Source organism: Copadichromis virginalis, linkage group LG6 (assembly GCF_057382275.1).
Source record: "Copadichromis virginalis isolate Kocher_CV1m ecotype Utaka linkage group LG6, C_Virginalis_male_GT1.1, whole genome shotgun sequence".
Lineage (NCBI taxonomy): Eukaryota > Metazoa > Chordata > Actinopteri > Cichliformes > Cichlidae > Copadichromis > Copadichromis virginalis.
In genome coordinates, this window is record NC_140623.1 from 26,867,354 (window position 1) to 26,881,683 (window position 14,330).

Consider the following 14,330-nt stretch of genomic DNA (forward strand, 5'->3'; position numbering starts at 1 on the left):
AGATTTAGTAGAGGAAATAAACTCAATTAGTGGGTTGTTGAAAGCAACTATATTAATGGGCCTGTATAGTAAATGAAATGATCTGTTTTGCAAGTGTCTTTAGGACTCTGCATCATTGTACTTGTTGTAATCAGTCAAGTCCTTTTTAGCCTCTTAACATGTTTAGCTGCAATTTCTGATGTCCTCTAGGCCAGATCTCTCTTTAAAAAGGCATCTCTAAAGTCAATGAGACCTTAGTATCTGGATAAATAAAGGATACGTACAATTCAGTTTTCCAAAACCTGATTGGCGCTTCTACTTTGTGACAGGAATGTTCATTCTGACTCAAAGAATAGTACACTAGTTTATACAAAATTTCATTATAGGGAATATTATAGGGTTACTGGCTCAGAAAGAGAAACAGCATGTTTCGACTTTGTGCTGGAATGATGCAAGAATAAAGATTATTAGAGTTTTCCTGACGGTGACAGAGAGTTAAAAAACTTCAGTGTAGGGACTTATGGGGGACTACAAGTCCCAAAACAAAGGAAATAAATACATAATTAAACAATTTATTATTTTTTTATTGATTAATTAATTAAGGGAATAATTAATGAATTAATGAATATATAATTATTGTATTAAATAGCTGTCCAATTCATTTAAAACATTTGATACATTACTTATTTATAATTTATAATTTAATATTATTTAATTAATTAATTAATTAAACTTTTATTTGATTATTTAATAATGTATTTATTTAACTAATTTTGGAACTTGCGGCCCTCTAAAGGGAATCGGTACGGGGGAAGAAAAGACTGAAATCATTGACTAAAAAACTGGGGGTGGCAGTAATACAACTCTAGAGAATTAGAACTGCCATCAAACACAAGAGAAGAAGAACCGATGATGACGTCAATCCAGGGGCGCCAAATCTGCTGCACGGTGCACACAGAAGTACTCGTCAGGTGAAGTTTGGGGTGTTTTCATCATCTGAGCAGGTCAGCATAAACTTTGCTTGCGTTTATGACGATGTGTGCTACTTTGGCATTTTCTCCCAGCAGCCTAAACTAATGACTTAAGCACAAATCTCCAGGGCGAGCTGGTTAAAACTGTCCGTTTGAGTGGCGCGTAGCATTTAGCTAACGTTTAAGCTCACAGCAGCCACACGGATAATAACAGAGCATTTCATATTTCTTCTGAAATGCACCTTTTCCGTTGATAAAATCCTCGTATAAAATATCCGTTCTCTAAAGTTGTAAGGATCCGAAATGTGGCGATTTTCTCTGTGTATGCAATAAATGTAGGAGCAATTTCTTTAAGTTAATTGTCATACAATCATGTAATCCAACAACGGAATAACTGTGTGTGGTTATTCCATGTCCGATTGTAGGTCTGTGTGTGTTTCATTGTGTCTGAATGTGTATAACTTAATGAGTCAGAGCTGGATCTCACATTGCTGTCATTTGACTTTTAGAGTACCATCGCACAGTGGGATCTTACATCTCCCTTCATAAAGTCCCTTTAAGCTCCCGACACACACCCACAGATTCACACATCATCATTTGCTCTCCTGTCAGGAGCTCAGTCTGGGTAGAGCTTTTTTTCTCCTCCTGTAAGGTAGGTAAGAAAAACAATGTTGTGTATTTCATTGTTTTTCTTACCCACCTTACATATCAGTTTCTTTGTTTTTTCCTGATTTGTTGCTAAATATTGATATTAAAATATTCATAAATATAGTGTGTGGAAATCTTTTTCTCTTTATTTTTTATTTTTTTTAAACAGTAGTAGAAACCTGCCAGCCAGCTGCAGCCCTTGTGGGTTACAGTCTAAATTTAATGTTTTTGGTTTCTCTTGGCTGACTAAAACTTGTTTGTCCTTCAACAGCCACCATAGTTAGGATATCGACTTGAAAAGGGAGGAGTAAGAAAACAAAATTCAGTTTACTGCAGCCTTTCTAGCAGTGATATTTTACACACTGCAACTTTTAACCTGATCCTAAAGCGTGTTTTTTTGTTTTTGTTTTTTTGCACACTTTATTTAAGTTTGCACAAATGTATGGTCAGTCAATGCTGTCGAAACATTAACACCCCACTGTGTGCCCTGACACACCTGATTTAGATGCTAAACAGGGCATTAAATGATGCCGCTTCTTCAGCAAAATGTATTAAGTGTGTTGTTGCAGTTTTTCTGAGTTCAAAAAAATTAATTTAAAAAAGTTTTACATTTTCTGATTAATTTTTTTCCTTTAGTTTTCAGTATTTGTTTTCTCTTCAGTTAGGCTTCAGTTATTTTTGTAGTGGGTTTGATCCTTATATTTATTTAATTATTTGGTTTTAGTCTTTTTAATTAAAGTTTGGAGGGTATTTATCAGGGGCATCTCTTACAGAAGTTTAAAGTAAGTAAAATAATAAATACACGCCTTACTTTGTGGCTCACTGAGACAAAAGTCAACTTTAAATGTAATTTAATGTTGCATGTTCTTTCAGCCATCAGTCATGGACCTCAGCCCCTTTGAAGATGACAACTCCGTCAGCTGCCGGCTGGTTTCTGAGATCCCTGAAGTCTGCAAAACGGAGGATTGCTGTCTTGGCATTGATGAGGCTGGCAGGGGGCCTGTGCTGGGTACGTGACTTTTACTTACTCTAAGCTAACCACTCGAGGTTCTTCTATATTTGAAACACAGAGTGCAAGGTATGTAAAGTTAGGTTGAAACATAGTGTTAAAATTGCACTTAACTAAATTAAATGTTTGCCAAATTTGGCAAATTTTTGCCTTTAATTGAACATTAATTAAAAACCTTCATAAAATGTTTAGAAATTTTATCCTACAACTTATTTTAAAATTTAATAATTTTGTTTACTGGTCTGGATACACAGAATGTGAAATTCTGGTCTAATACCAGTGTTAAAGAACAGTTTGTCCAATGCTTTTGTTTCTAATATCCCGTCTTTGCTAGAAAAACGAGAACATTTTAATGGTTAAAAACCAACAGATTTTCTGATCATCTCACTGTCCTTAAACATTAAGGCAGTGGAAATATTTGACACAAGATAGTTACTTAATCTTTGGTAAATGCCATGTTATTTGTTGATAGGAGCCAACCATGTAGCTATGAGCTGATATTGATGTTTGTTGTCTTCCTGTTATTTGCCATTTGAGTTTTGGGTGAATTAGTATGTACATTTAGTAGAGAAATCTAACAGTTTTGATGTTACTTGTGATGCAGGGCCGATGGTGTATGGGATATGTTTCTGTCCACTTTCCAGAAAGGAGGAGCTGAAGGACTTGAAAGTAGCAGGTAAACCAGTTTGCTTGTATTGCTGTATTTAAACGGAGAAAAATGCAGCAGTCTTTCTGAATATAATGCTTTAAACTCATTGTCACTGCTGTCCTCCTGTACAATTAAACAAAAAAAGAAAGAAAAGTAGTAGGGGTGGGCGATATAAACGATATATGATAGAAACGATATAAATTTGGCCAACGATAGAGATTTTGACTATACTGCTCTACCGCGATAGCGCATGTTGATGATGTCATCAAGCTGCCCCTGTTTTGGTCGAAAGCATCGCAGCGGCTAAAACCATTATCATCTGCAAATTATGGCGGGCGACAGTCATAGCAAAGAGATGAAGCACTTTTGAAATATGGGGAAAGCCAAAAACTGCGCTTCCTCCATTTCCGTAACATTGATTCATTAATGTTGAATTCTCTCGCAGCTGCTCTATTCCCATATTGTTGCAGTATATTAATAACTAACCTCGTATTGTGGATTAATAATCTCAGTTGTTCTCCTGACTGAAGTTTGCTCCGTGTATAGCATCCTGCTATGCGATTGCATTTGTCCCTGACCACCAGAATCCCTCACGTTAACTTTTATTGAGTGGAAAAAGTTGGTGTTCATCCTCCAGCTTCACTGTGCTAATGTTAGGGCTGCTCGATTATGGCAAAAATGATAATCACGATTATTTTCACTGAAATTGAAATCTCGATTATTTGACGATATTTATTTAACCCTTTAAGACCTACCATAGAACCAAGTCGGCCAGAGCTTATATTATTATTTTTTTACATGCTGCAGTGCCATTTTTGGGAGCATTTCAAGTTGCTATACATCAATACAACTGTTATAGCCCATATTTTAATAATATGTATGCATTAAGTCCATATTAACTACTTTAATTACAAAAAAGTGCAATAAACTACAAAAAAATTGAAAATCGTTTTTGTTTTTTTTACATATATTTCTACTTGGGGAAATTTAAGAGGCTTATCCCTCAAAACTTTAAATACAAAAAAGTTGCAAAAGATAGTTTCCCACCACAGGAAATTTATTTTGAGTGTCTTCATAGTTTTATTTTGGAGATACAGCAATTTTTATATACTGCAGGAAAAACAAAAAACAATCCTATGATGCAAATTTGCAAAGAAAACAGCAGTTGCATCAAAATAAACTATTTCCAGCAGTGCAATTCGAGTTCTAAGCATCCCAGCAACTATTCAGAAAAGTCAAACATGACTTATAAAAACACCAGTATAGGCTTTTAAGGCCTACAAGTAAAAAACTAAATTTTCCGTAAAAATGACGTCACTTCCGGTTTCGGACAGGAAATGGCGGACATGCGATAGTTCGTGTTGACGTCTTTTTCATTGTGGGAAGTGTTACGAACAGCTGATCGGATTGGCAAAGCGTGTTTCTGGAATATTATGTTTTTATTCCTGCAAGGCTTTTTATGCAATTTTTGCAAAGCTGTATGTGGAAAGAAACCGTGACCGAGGACAAGCTGATGGCATAAGATGTAAGTACAACTCCTCCGGTTTCATATACAAAACAAACTATTGCGCTAGCTTACACGGTTCTGGTTCTACAGGGATTTAAAGGGTTAACAATAACAATGTGTTGAATAATGACTTTAAAAAATAATATAAAATAGTGTGCAAATACTGATAACAGTGCAAATGTTTGCAATATAAAAAATAAATGAAAAATGTAAACATCTATGTTTAGTGAACTTTGCAGTGTTGCTCTGTGGTGCAGCTATGACACCATAGCAAAGTTTACACACTATGTCTACTTGATCCACGTCTGACTCCGCAAACCCATAATGTTTCCACACCACTGAAGTTGTTTTTTTTTTTTTTTTTACCTCTCTTTTCAACCAACGGCAGTCACTCTCCTCTCCAAATAACTTCTGCTTAGCTTTCCGAGCTTTCCGAGCTTCCCTCGGGTCCTCTTAATTGTTGTGATGCATGTTCGAAATGCAGAGAGGTGCGCTCGATTTGCCACACGGAGCAGCGCGAGAGTAAAGCACGAGGGAGGGGCTAATAATTGGCTCAGTCATTTTTAATGATCGTTGAAAACCCAGATTGTAATCGTGATTAAAATTCGATTAATTGAGCAGCCCTAGCTAATGTTATGCTAACATAGCTGTGTCGCTAGCAGTCACATAGCACAACATTATATACCAGGTAGTCCAACTTCAGTAACCCTGCAAACGCCACTGCTGTTTAGTTTCCTGTCTTCATTTATGTTGGAAGTGGTAGCAGAGCTGTATGTTTTAATTAGTTTCAAAAATCTCTCAGTAAGAACATGGTATGTCATGTTTAGGTGGAAACTAGCGAGTTAACTTCCTGTTAACTTCTAACTCCGTTAAATTTAATAAATTCTGTTTTCATGGATGTAAAACTTAATTGTTACACCCGATAAAGCAGCAACACTGATGATTTAATTAAAGATGAAAGAATTTAGACCGTTTTTAACTCCTAGCGTTCGTTTGACTTTGGGACCTGAAGTGGACGGAGTTTTGGACCCAAATTACTCCGCAAAGCTCCTCACTACGGCAGCCGTAATGCTCTGACAATCCATCAAGCTGTGCGGCTTACCAAAGTTGTACTAAAACATTTTTAACAGATTTCTGCACGCCAAAGTCGGTTCGAGGTCAGTAAGCACAACCAGAATTTATACATAAGGCACACTCTTGATTTTTGAGAAAATTAAAGGATTTTAAGTGTGCCTTATAATGTGGAAAATACGTTATACAGAAGAAAAGAATATATCGTGATATATATCGTTACCGCACGTGCTTCAAATTATACCGCAATATGGATTTTAGGCCATATCGCCCAGCCCTAAAAAGCATGAAGCTTGCTAATCATTATTTACTTTGTTTCAGTAACTAAAAATGTCACCAGAAAATAAATGAGCATGAAAAGCCCCCCAGTGTTTTCCTTTCCACATTTGAAGATACAATTTGTCATTGTGTCTTCAGTGATTATTTGCTTTTCTTTTAGATTCAAAAACCCTGACAGAGGCAGAAAGAGAGAATCTTTTTGAAAAACTGGATGAAGCTAAGAGTTATGTTGGGTGGGCTCTGCAGATTCTGTCGCCAAACACCATCTCTACCTGCATGTTACGGAGGTAATTTGCGCATACAGCGCCATGCACTTGGAGGTTTGTTACCATCATTCATGCAGACTAACATAATGTGTATTTTTCCTTCAAGGACAAAATACAACCTCAACGCCCTTTCACACGATACAGCAATAGACCTTGTACAGTATGCTTTAGACAGTGGAGTACAGCTTAAAGAGGTAGGTAAACAGTTTACATGAAATGTTTAAATATGTGCACATTATTCTTTTAATAGGGTCCGCAATGTCCTGTATAGGTCATATTTCCTCTATGTTCCTAAAAGCTAAATCTGCTTTGAAACTGTCCTTTGAGCCTAAGGGGGCACTTTTGTGTGGGTGGGCAGTTAAAGGGCAGGGGCATTGTGGAGAGCCACACTAATAAGGTGGGTTTAACTGTGCTCAGTATTAATCTCTTTAAACTCTCTTGATGTCTGTATAAACAGTTTCTGGTAAGAGAAGATGCTACAATTAAGCAATGAAAATGTGAAATAGAGCTAGTAAAAACACCATTATTTTATCACTATTTAATCAACATTTCCAAAAATTAAAGAAGAAAAGTTACATGTTTTTGCAAAATTTCAAAGACTTTTCATTTTAAACAAAGCACTTTTGCTGTTTTGGTTATAGTTTTAATTACTTTATCTGCAGTTTTTAAGTTCTTTTTTTCTTTTTCAATGAGAGAATCTTTTTTGGGCTTGAACAAGTAAATTCAAGTTGGGTTTAATACCTGAGATGCATTATGCCTTGTGGACCTTAGAGCTCTGGATGTGCTTGCCTTTCTTCTTAAAAAACAATTTTATATTTCTGCTCTCAGGTCCCAAACTCTTGCCCATGAATGAGCCACATGCAGCTGTGTGGTAGCCTCTGTCACCATTCAGACACTTTATCTTGCATCTGCTTCAAAAGTCAGACTTTTTGTTTTGTTATAATACCTGCCATTACACCTGCAATTTATTCCATTACAGCCTATCCAAGCTTGCAGTTTCCTAACTTTCACTGACCTCAAACCTTTTTGTTTTCCAACGTCGAAAAATGTGTTGCAGACTTTATAGCTATTATGGAGCCAAGGAGACAAAGTTCAATCAGAAAACAGAGTTGTCTGCTTTGTTTTTCAATGGAAACTCCATACTTCCTGCAAATTCTATCTGTCTTGTTACTGTTTGCCTTGAGATAGACACATTCCTCAATGCTTCTTTTTTCCCCCTCATGTTAGTGGGCATATTAGTGCAGAACAGTCCACCAATGACCTCCGCTACAGGTGGTCTAGAACCGTACATCCCAGGTCTGATCTACTGTATCGTCAAATAAAAACCAAAATATAATAAATCGCTGTCTTATCGCAGCTTTATTATATTTGAAGTAGTAATTATCCTTTTTGTTTAACTGTTTTAAGTTGTAGCTCCGAGTGATCCAACCTGACTTTTTCATTGTGTATTATTTGCCTCTGTCTTAACTTTTACTATCTCTGTGTTGTGCAGATTTATGTGGACACAGTTGGCCCAGCGGACAAGTATGAGCATAAACTCTCTCAGCGGTTTCCGGGTATTCAAGTGACTGTGAGGCCAAAAGCTGACTCCCTGTTTCCAGTTGTGAGTGCAGCCAGTATCTGTGCAAAGGTTAGTGATCAGTCCTCAGCTGGATTTAAGTCTTTTCTGTTTTTAAATTCCTTGGCTATTAGAGTTGGTTGGTACTTTATTATCTCTAGGGTGTAAAGCTACCTTCAGAGATTTCATTGAAGTATTGAAACAAGTAGTTTTTACAAGCTGTAGTAAATGCAAAACAGTTGTGCATTGGATTTTGCCCAACTTTACTATCAGGCTAAAGAGAAGCATTTGAACAATAATACAAAATTATGTCCTTATTCGTGTAAGGATTACACACTTTTTATGGTATTTTTTTAGTGATATATCTTATGCGATTATTTAGTGTAGAAAACAGAGTTTTGGTTCTTCAAATATTCAGCATTTTACATTGAGATGTTTTTTTTCTCCACTTAATGGTTTCTGGTTTACTGCAGTAGACAGCAGACCAAAAGGAGCAATTTCCCTTTTGCGATTATTGACCTACCGTTGCTGTTACTAAAGAATATTCATATTTTATATTTCATATTTTCAGCTCTTAAAGAGTTTTCTGGTGCTATTTTTTGGTTTGCAGGTTGCTAGGGATCGTGTCGTGAAAGGCTGGAACTTTACAGAGGACTTGGGAGAGGTGGATACAGACTATGGCTCAGGGTACCCTAATGGTAGGAAACCATGCACATATGTTATGTTGGAAGTGATAGCAGAGCTGTACGTTTGAATTTTTTCAGAAATCTCTCAGTCAGAACGTGCTATATCATGCTTAGGTAACTAGCGAAACTAGCGAGCTAACTTCCGCTAGCTTCCTGCTAACTTCTAACTCCGTTAAATGTAATAACTTTTGTTTTCATGGATGCCTGGAAGTTAAACTTCATAGTTACACCTGGTAAAGCCGCAATGCTGATCGTTTTATTAAAGATGAAAGAATTTAGACAGTTTTTAACTCTCAGTGATGCTGCGGTGTTCGTTTGACCTGAAGCGTACGGAGTTTAGGACCCAGATTACTCCCAGATTTAAGAGCATCTTAGTCCGACAAATACGACAATAACGACGGCCGACAAACACCAAACCAGTTCCACATCACTGAAGTTGCACCATTTTTACAAACCAGTTCTGGTTCATCTGTTTCACTCAACAATCGGCCATGTGCGTATGAAAACAAAGGCACTGCGCATGCGCGTTTTACTCATATTCTATCGCGATATTTCATTTTCCTATCGTTGCCTAACATTATACCGGTATTACCGTGAACGGTATAATATGGCCCAGCCCTAGTTAGTGCTAGTGCAAGGATTTTAACATGGGAGTGATATAGGAGAATTTATTACTGTGCTGCAGCATTTTTGAAAGTGATTTAAGGAGGCCTTAGACAGACAGGAAAAGAGTGGGTTACAATAGTCTAACCGGGAGGAGATGAAGGCATGGACAAGCATCTCCATTTCACCTTTGGAGACAATAGTCCTAAGTTTAGCAATATTTCTTAACCCTTTACAGCCGATCGGAGCTGGCACGCTCTGTTTTGCGTAACTATTTTTAAATCCCGGTAGCACTGCAACCACGTAAGCTAGCGCAAAAATTTTTTTGCATATGAAACCGGAGGAGTTGTACTTACATCTTATGCCATCAGCTTGTCCTAGGTCACGGTTTCCTTCCACATAAAGCTTTGCAAAAACTGCATAAAAAGCGCTTGCAGGAACAAAAACATAATATTCCAGAAACACGCTTTACCGATCCAATCAGCTGGTCATAACACTTCCTACGTTGGAATAGACGTCAGCGCGAACTTTTGCATTTCCGCCATTACCTGCCCGAAACCGGAAGTGACATCATTTTCGCGGAAATGTAGTCTTTTTTACTATCAAGGCCTCAGGGCCTATACTCGTCTTTTTAAAAGTTATCTTTGACTTTATGACTTTCTGTGTCGTTTCTGGGATGCTTAGGACTCATATTGCACTGCTGGAAATAGTTTATTTTGATGCATATGCTGCTTTTTTGCAAATTTGCAGTATAATATTTATTTTCGTTTTTCCTGCAGTGTATAAAAATTGGTGTATTTCAAAAATAAAACTATGAAGACACTCAAAATAAATTTCCTGTGGTGGGAAACTATTTTGTGCAACTTTTTTGTATTTACAGTTTTGAGGGATAAGCCTCTTAAATTTCTCTAACTACAAATATATGTTAAAAAAGCAAAAACGATTTTCAATTTTTTTGTAGTTTATTGCACTTTTTTGCAATTTATGTAATTACTATGCACTTAATGAATACATATTATTAAAATCTGGGCTATAATGGTTGTATTGATGTATAGCAACTTGAAATGCTCCCAAAAATGGCTCCACAGCATGTAAAAATATGATATAAGCTCTGGCGGACTTGGTTCTATGGTAGGTCTTAAATGGTTAAATGAAAAAAGCAGGAGCAGGTCATAGACTTGATCTGATCTCTGTCAAAAGACAGAGAGTGATCAAAAATTATCCCAAGATTCGGAGCAGTAGCTTTAATCAAGGATTAGAAAGAACCCAGACTTTGACTAATTTGGGGCTTGATACTCTCTGGGGCAAGAATTAAATGCTCAGTCTTGTCTGCGTTCAACTGCAAAAAATTGTTTGTCATCCAACCATTAATTTCCTTAGACAGCCCATTAGAGGGATAATTTGTCTAATTCCCAAGGTTTAAAGGAGATGTATCATTGGATATCGTCTGCATACAGATGGTAGGAAAAAAATTTGAAACCGCTGATTATATGGCCTAAAGGAAGAATATATAATGAAAATAACAAGGGGCTTAAAACCGATCCTTGAGGGACTCCATGTGAAAATTTAGCTATATCTGACCAGAAGTTTCCCACTGAAACTAAAAGTGCTCTATCCACAAGAAATAAGGTGAACCACTTTAGGACAGATCCAGATATCCCGACCATATGATTTAAACGGTGGATTAAGATCTGATGATGAAGTCAGGCCCATCCCATAGTGAGACATCTCACTCATGCTATTCTGAGAACCGGGGTTACACAAGTAACCGGAAGTATATCACATTACAATTTACATCAAAGGGACACTGTTTTCATTAGCGACGGACATTGTTGGGATTAACAGTTTGAAATAACATTTCACTTGTTGAATTTAATGCTGCCTACTTAAGACTGTTATGCTAAAATAATTTTATTTGCATGTAAAAGTTTTGTAGAAAAACTAGCACTGAGTCCCACTCTTTTCTTTGTTTCCAGATCCCAAGACGAAAGCGTGGCTGCTGAAGTACCTCGACCCAGTATTTGGCTACCCTCAGTTTGTTCGATTTAGCTGGAGCACTGCCCAAACCCTAATGGACAGCAAAGCGGTTAATGTGCATTGGTAAAGAGCCTTCAAACTCTATTCTGATCAAAGTCCTACTTTGGTTATGAAATCCTCAATTAAAGGAGCATCTGTCCTTCTGTGATTCTGCTCTTATACTGTTTCTGCTATTTGTGAGCACAGATCTGGCTGATACCAATTTCTCATAGTGTATTTGCAAAATACTTTGTTTTTCAGTGTGTCTGTTAGATAAGAATACTTGCAAGATCACAGGTTACACTTAATCTCTGTGCTAATCGCTTGACCTTAGGAGACCAGTAGTTGGCACTGAGTTTAAAAAACAATCTTTGTCCTCGTAAATCTTTTCTCAGGGACGATGATGAAGAGGATGGCGAGAAGGCAGCGCAGAGGCAGAGCAACAAGTCAATGTTGTCCTACTTCAGTGTATCAGCTGGAGGTAACGACCAAAATGCAACCCACCAGGCACACCGCTTCTTCACTGAGCGGAGGCTGAAGAGCCTCAACACACTCTAAAGACACGTTAGAGGGCCTTCACATACATCCTGGAAGTCATAAATGCATTGTGGGACTTTTTTTGTAACACAGATGCAAACTTCAGTCATCTGTCTGTATTTGTCTTGTTTGTAACTGTTTTTATATATAAAGATGTTGTTTAAATATGTTTTAAAGTGTGTTCTGCATTCTGTACCATACATCAAGAACGAAGGTGGGTTCATTGCTGGATTGCGTTGCAGTCTGTAATGCCAATACTGCCCTCCATTGGTAAAATGAATGAAAAGCATCAACAGAATGCAGCAACTACTATTCGAGTTGGTAACACAAGAAGAACAAATTATTCATCGAAGTCTGACATCAGTGAAATCTTCAGCTTCATCGCAAATCTAAACAACTTATTAATTCTGTATACTTTCAGTAAAAACCGATGGAAGTGGTCCATTGCAGATTTGGAACACACTTCATACTCTGCACAGTTTTCTTCAGATTGTAGCTTTTAGTTGAGAATAAAACACAGCGCTACTTAAAACAAGCGTCTTTAATTTTAACAAAAAAGCAACATAAATATTGTCACAATAAAACAGCCTTTAATTCTGTAAATTAGTAATTTCAAAGAAAAATGTACAGTTCTAAGTATCTTAATACAATCTTTAAATACTTCACAGCAGTTGGTAGTTGTTGTCGTTGCATTTCACGTGATAATACACTGAGTGATTCTGTATCCAGCTCTTGTAGGGAGACGGTATCTTTTGATATATTATGACTAAATAAAAATGACAGTCCAGGTTTTCCTTGAGTCATCAGTCCTAACAGACAGGTTGCCAAGAACAGAAACAACATAAAACAACATGTTACAAAAACTTCTGCTAAGCATCTCAAAAATAAAATGGTACATTTTTATCACAACCGAGGGGTGGATATTTGGAACTTAATCATGTTTAGCTTCTGTTGTCTTCAGTGTTACATGCAACAGATATGAGGTAGAAGTAGGATGAGGTTTGATGGTATTACTGCATATATTTCTCTTCTTTAAAGCCCACTCTGTAATCTGTATCAATACAACAATGTGCATTTAGAGAGCACAGCTGAATTTTGAGATGACCTTCAAATGTTTATATTCCAGAAATCGCAGCCATTCTTTTTCCGGATCTGTCCCACGCTTTATCCTCTTCTAGGCCTTTTCTCCAGGACACGTTATGATGCATCACATTTTACTACAGGATGATGAAAGGCAGCTGGCTAGGAGTTCCAGCTCCCGTCATATGAATATGAAAATAGATTCTGGCTAGGTTAGCCTAGCTGTTGGCTATGGAGGGAAATCCATTTCTCCACCTTGCTAGTTGCTGTTGGGTTTGTTTCTGGACTCCTGGATCCTCTTCCCGCAGTTCATAGCTAAGCTGGAGACGGCAAATGAGGAAAGGATGATGATAGAGCTCCCCACAAAGTGAGATGAGGCTCCTCTGGGGGCTGCTCTCAGAGCTCTCCTGGGGAAAGTTTCTCTGTCAAAGGCTGTCGTGGCAGTCATTGTCTGTGCCACTGGCTCCATGGTTGTGGAAGGTAGTCAGATGTCAGAAAGCTGAATTCCAAGGCAAGTTGGCTGCTGTAGCCTCAGCTGGAGCTGTCTGAATCACTCTGTGCTGCTGATTCCTTTCTTGATCCTTCTTCTATGGTCATTTATAACTTCCCCAGACTCCTCTTAAGTCCTTTGAGGAGCTCAATGTCCTGTTGCGTCAATGGGATTAGTTAGCGGTTGGCCCATGTGTAGATATGACTAATGCAGATCTATTTCAGCTTAGGACTGCGCAATGTAATTCTATTAGATCATCCTGTCTTTGTTCCATAGTGAATAGGCAGCGTTATATATGGAATACAATCTTGCACTTTGTAAACATACAGTTATCGGCCACTTTGTTAGGTATACTTGGTAGAACTACCTTAATTCCTCATGGCACAGATTGAACAAGATGCTGAACGTATCATGGATTGTGATAGCATTACATGATTGCTACCAATTGGTTTCTCATTCATGATGCAAATCTTTGTGTTTCACAACATGCCAGAGGTGATATCTGGTGACTGAAGTTCAGTTGAGTACAGTGAACTCATTGTGATGTTAAGGAAACCAGTTTGAGATGATGTGAGCTTTGTGACATGGAGTGTCTTCCTGCTGGAAACAGCCATGAGAAGATGGATGCACTGTGGTCATGGACATTGTCAGTAATAGTAGTCAGACAGGCTGTGGCCTTTTTGGCATTTAGGAGCCCAAAGTGTGGCAAGAAAATATCCCCCACACCATTGCACTACCACTTTGAACCTGAACCCCCAATAAGGGAGCAGAATATCAGCCCTAGCAGAATGTTTCGAAATCTTCTGTTGCCCAGTTTCATTGAGACTCTGCGAGTTGTAGTCTAAGTGTCCCGTTCTGTGCTGACGGGAGTGACAGTACGGTCTTCTGCTGCTGTAGCCCATGTATTCGAAGTTTGATGTGTTTTGCATTTAGAGATGCTCTACTGTTGATCTCAGCTGTAACAAGTGGTTATTTGAGCTT

At 37.7% G+C, this 14,330-nt stretch overlaps 1 protein-coding gene across 1 annotated transcript; it reads left to right on the forward strand.

Moving 5' to 3' along the window:
• The first annotated feature begins 885 nt into the window (after positions 1-885).
• Positions 886-11,948, forward strand: rnaseh2a (ribonuclease H2, subunit A). Its single transcript, XM_085459555.1, has 9 exons — positions 886-983; positions 2,472-2,607; positions 3,212-3,283; positions 6,274-6,400; positions 6,486-6,573; positions 7,872-8,009; positions 8,548-8,635; positions 11,203-11,326; positions 11,638-11,948. The coding sequence occupies exons 2-9, from the start codon at positions 2,481-2,483 to the stop codon at positions 11,798-11,800; spliced, it is 927 nt and encodes a 308-aa protein (XP_085315681.1). The 5' UTR covers positions 886-983; positions 2,472-2,480; the 3' UTR covers positions 11,801-11,948.
• Positions 11,949-14,330: the final 2,382 nt, after the last annotated feature.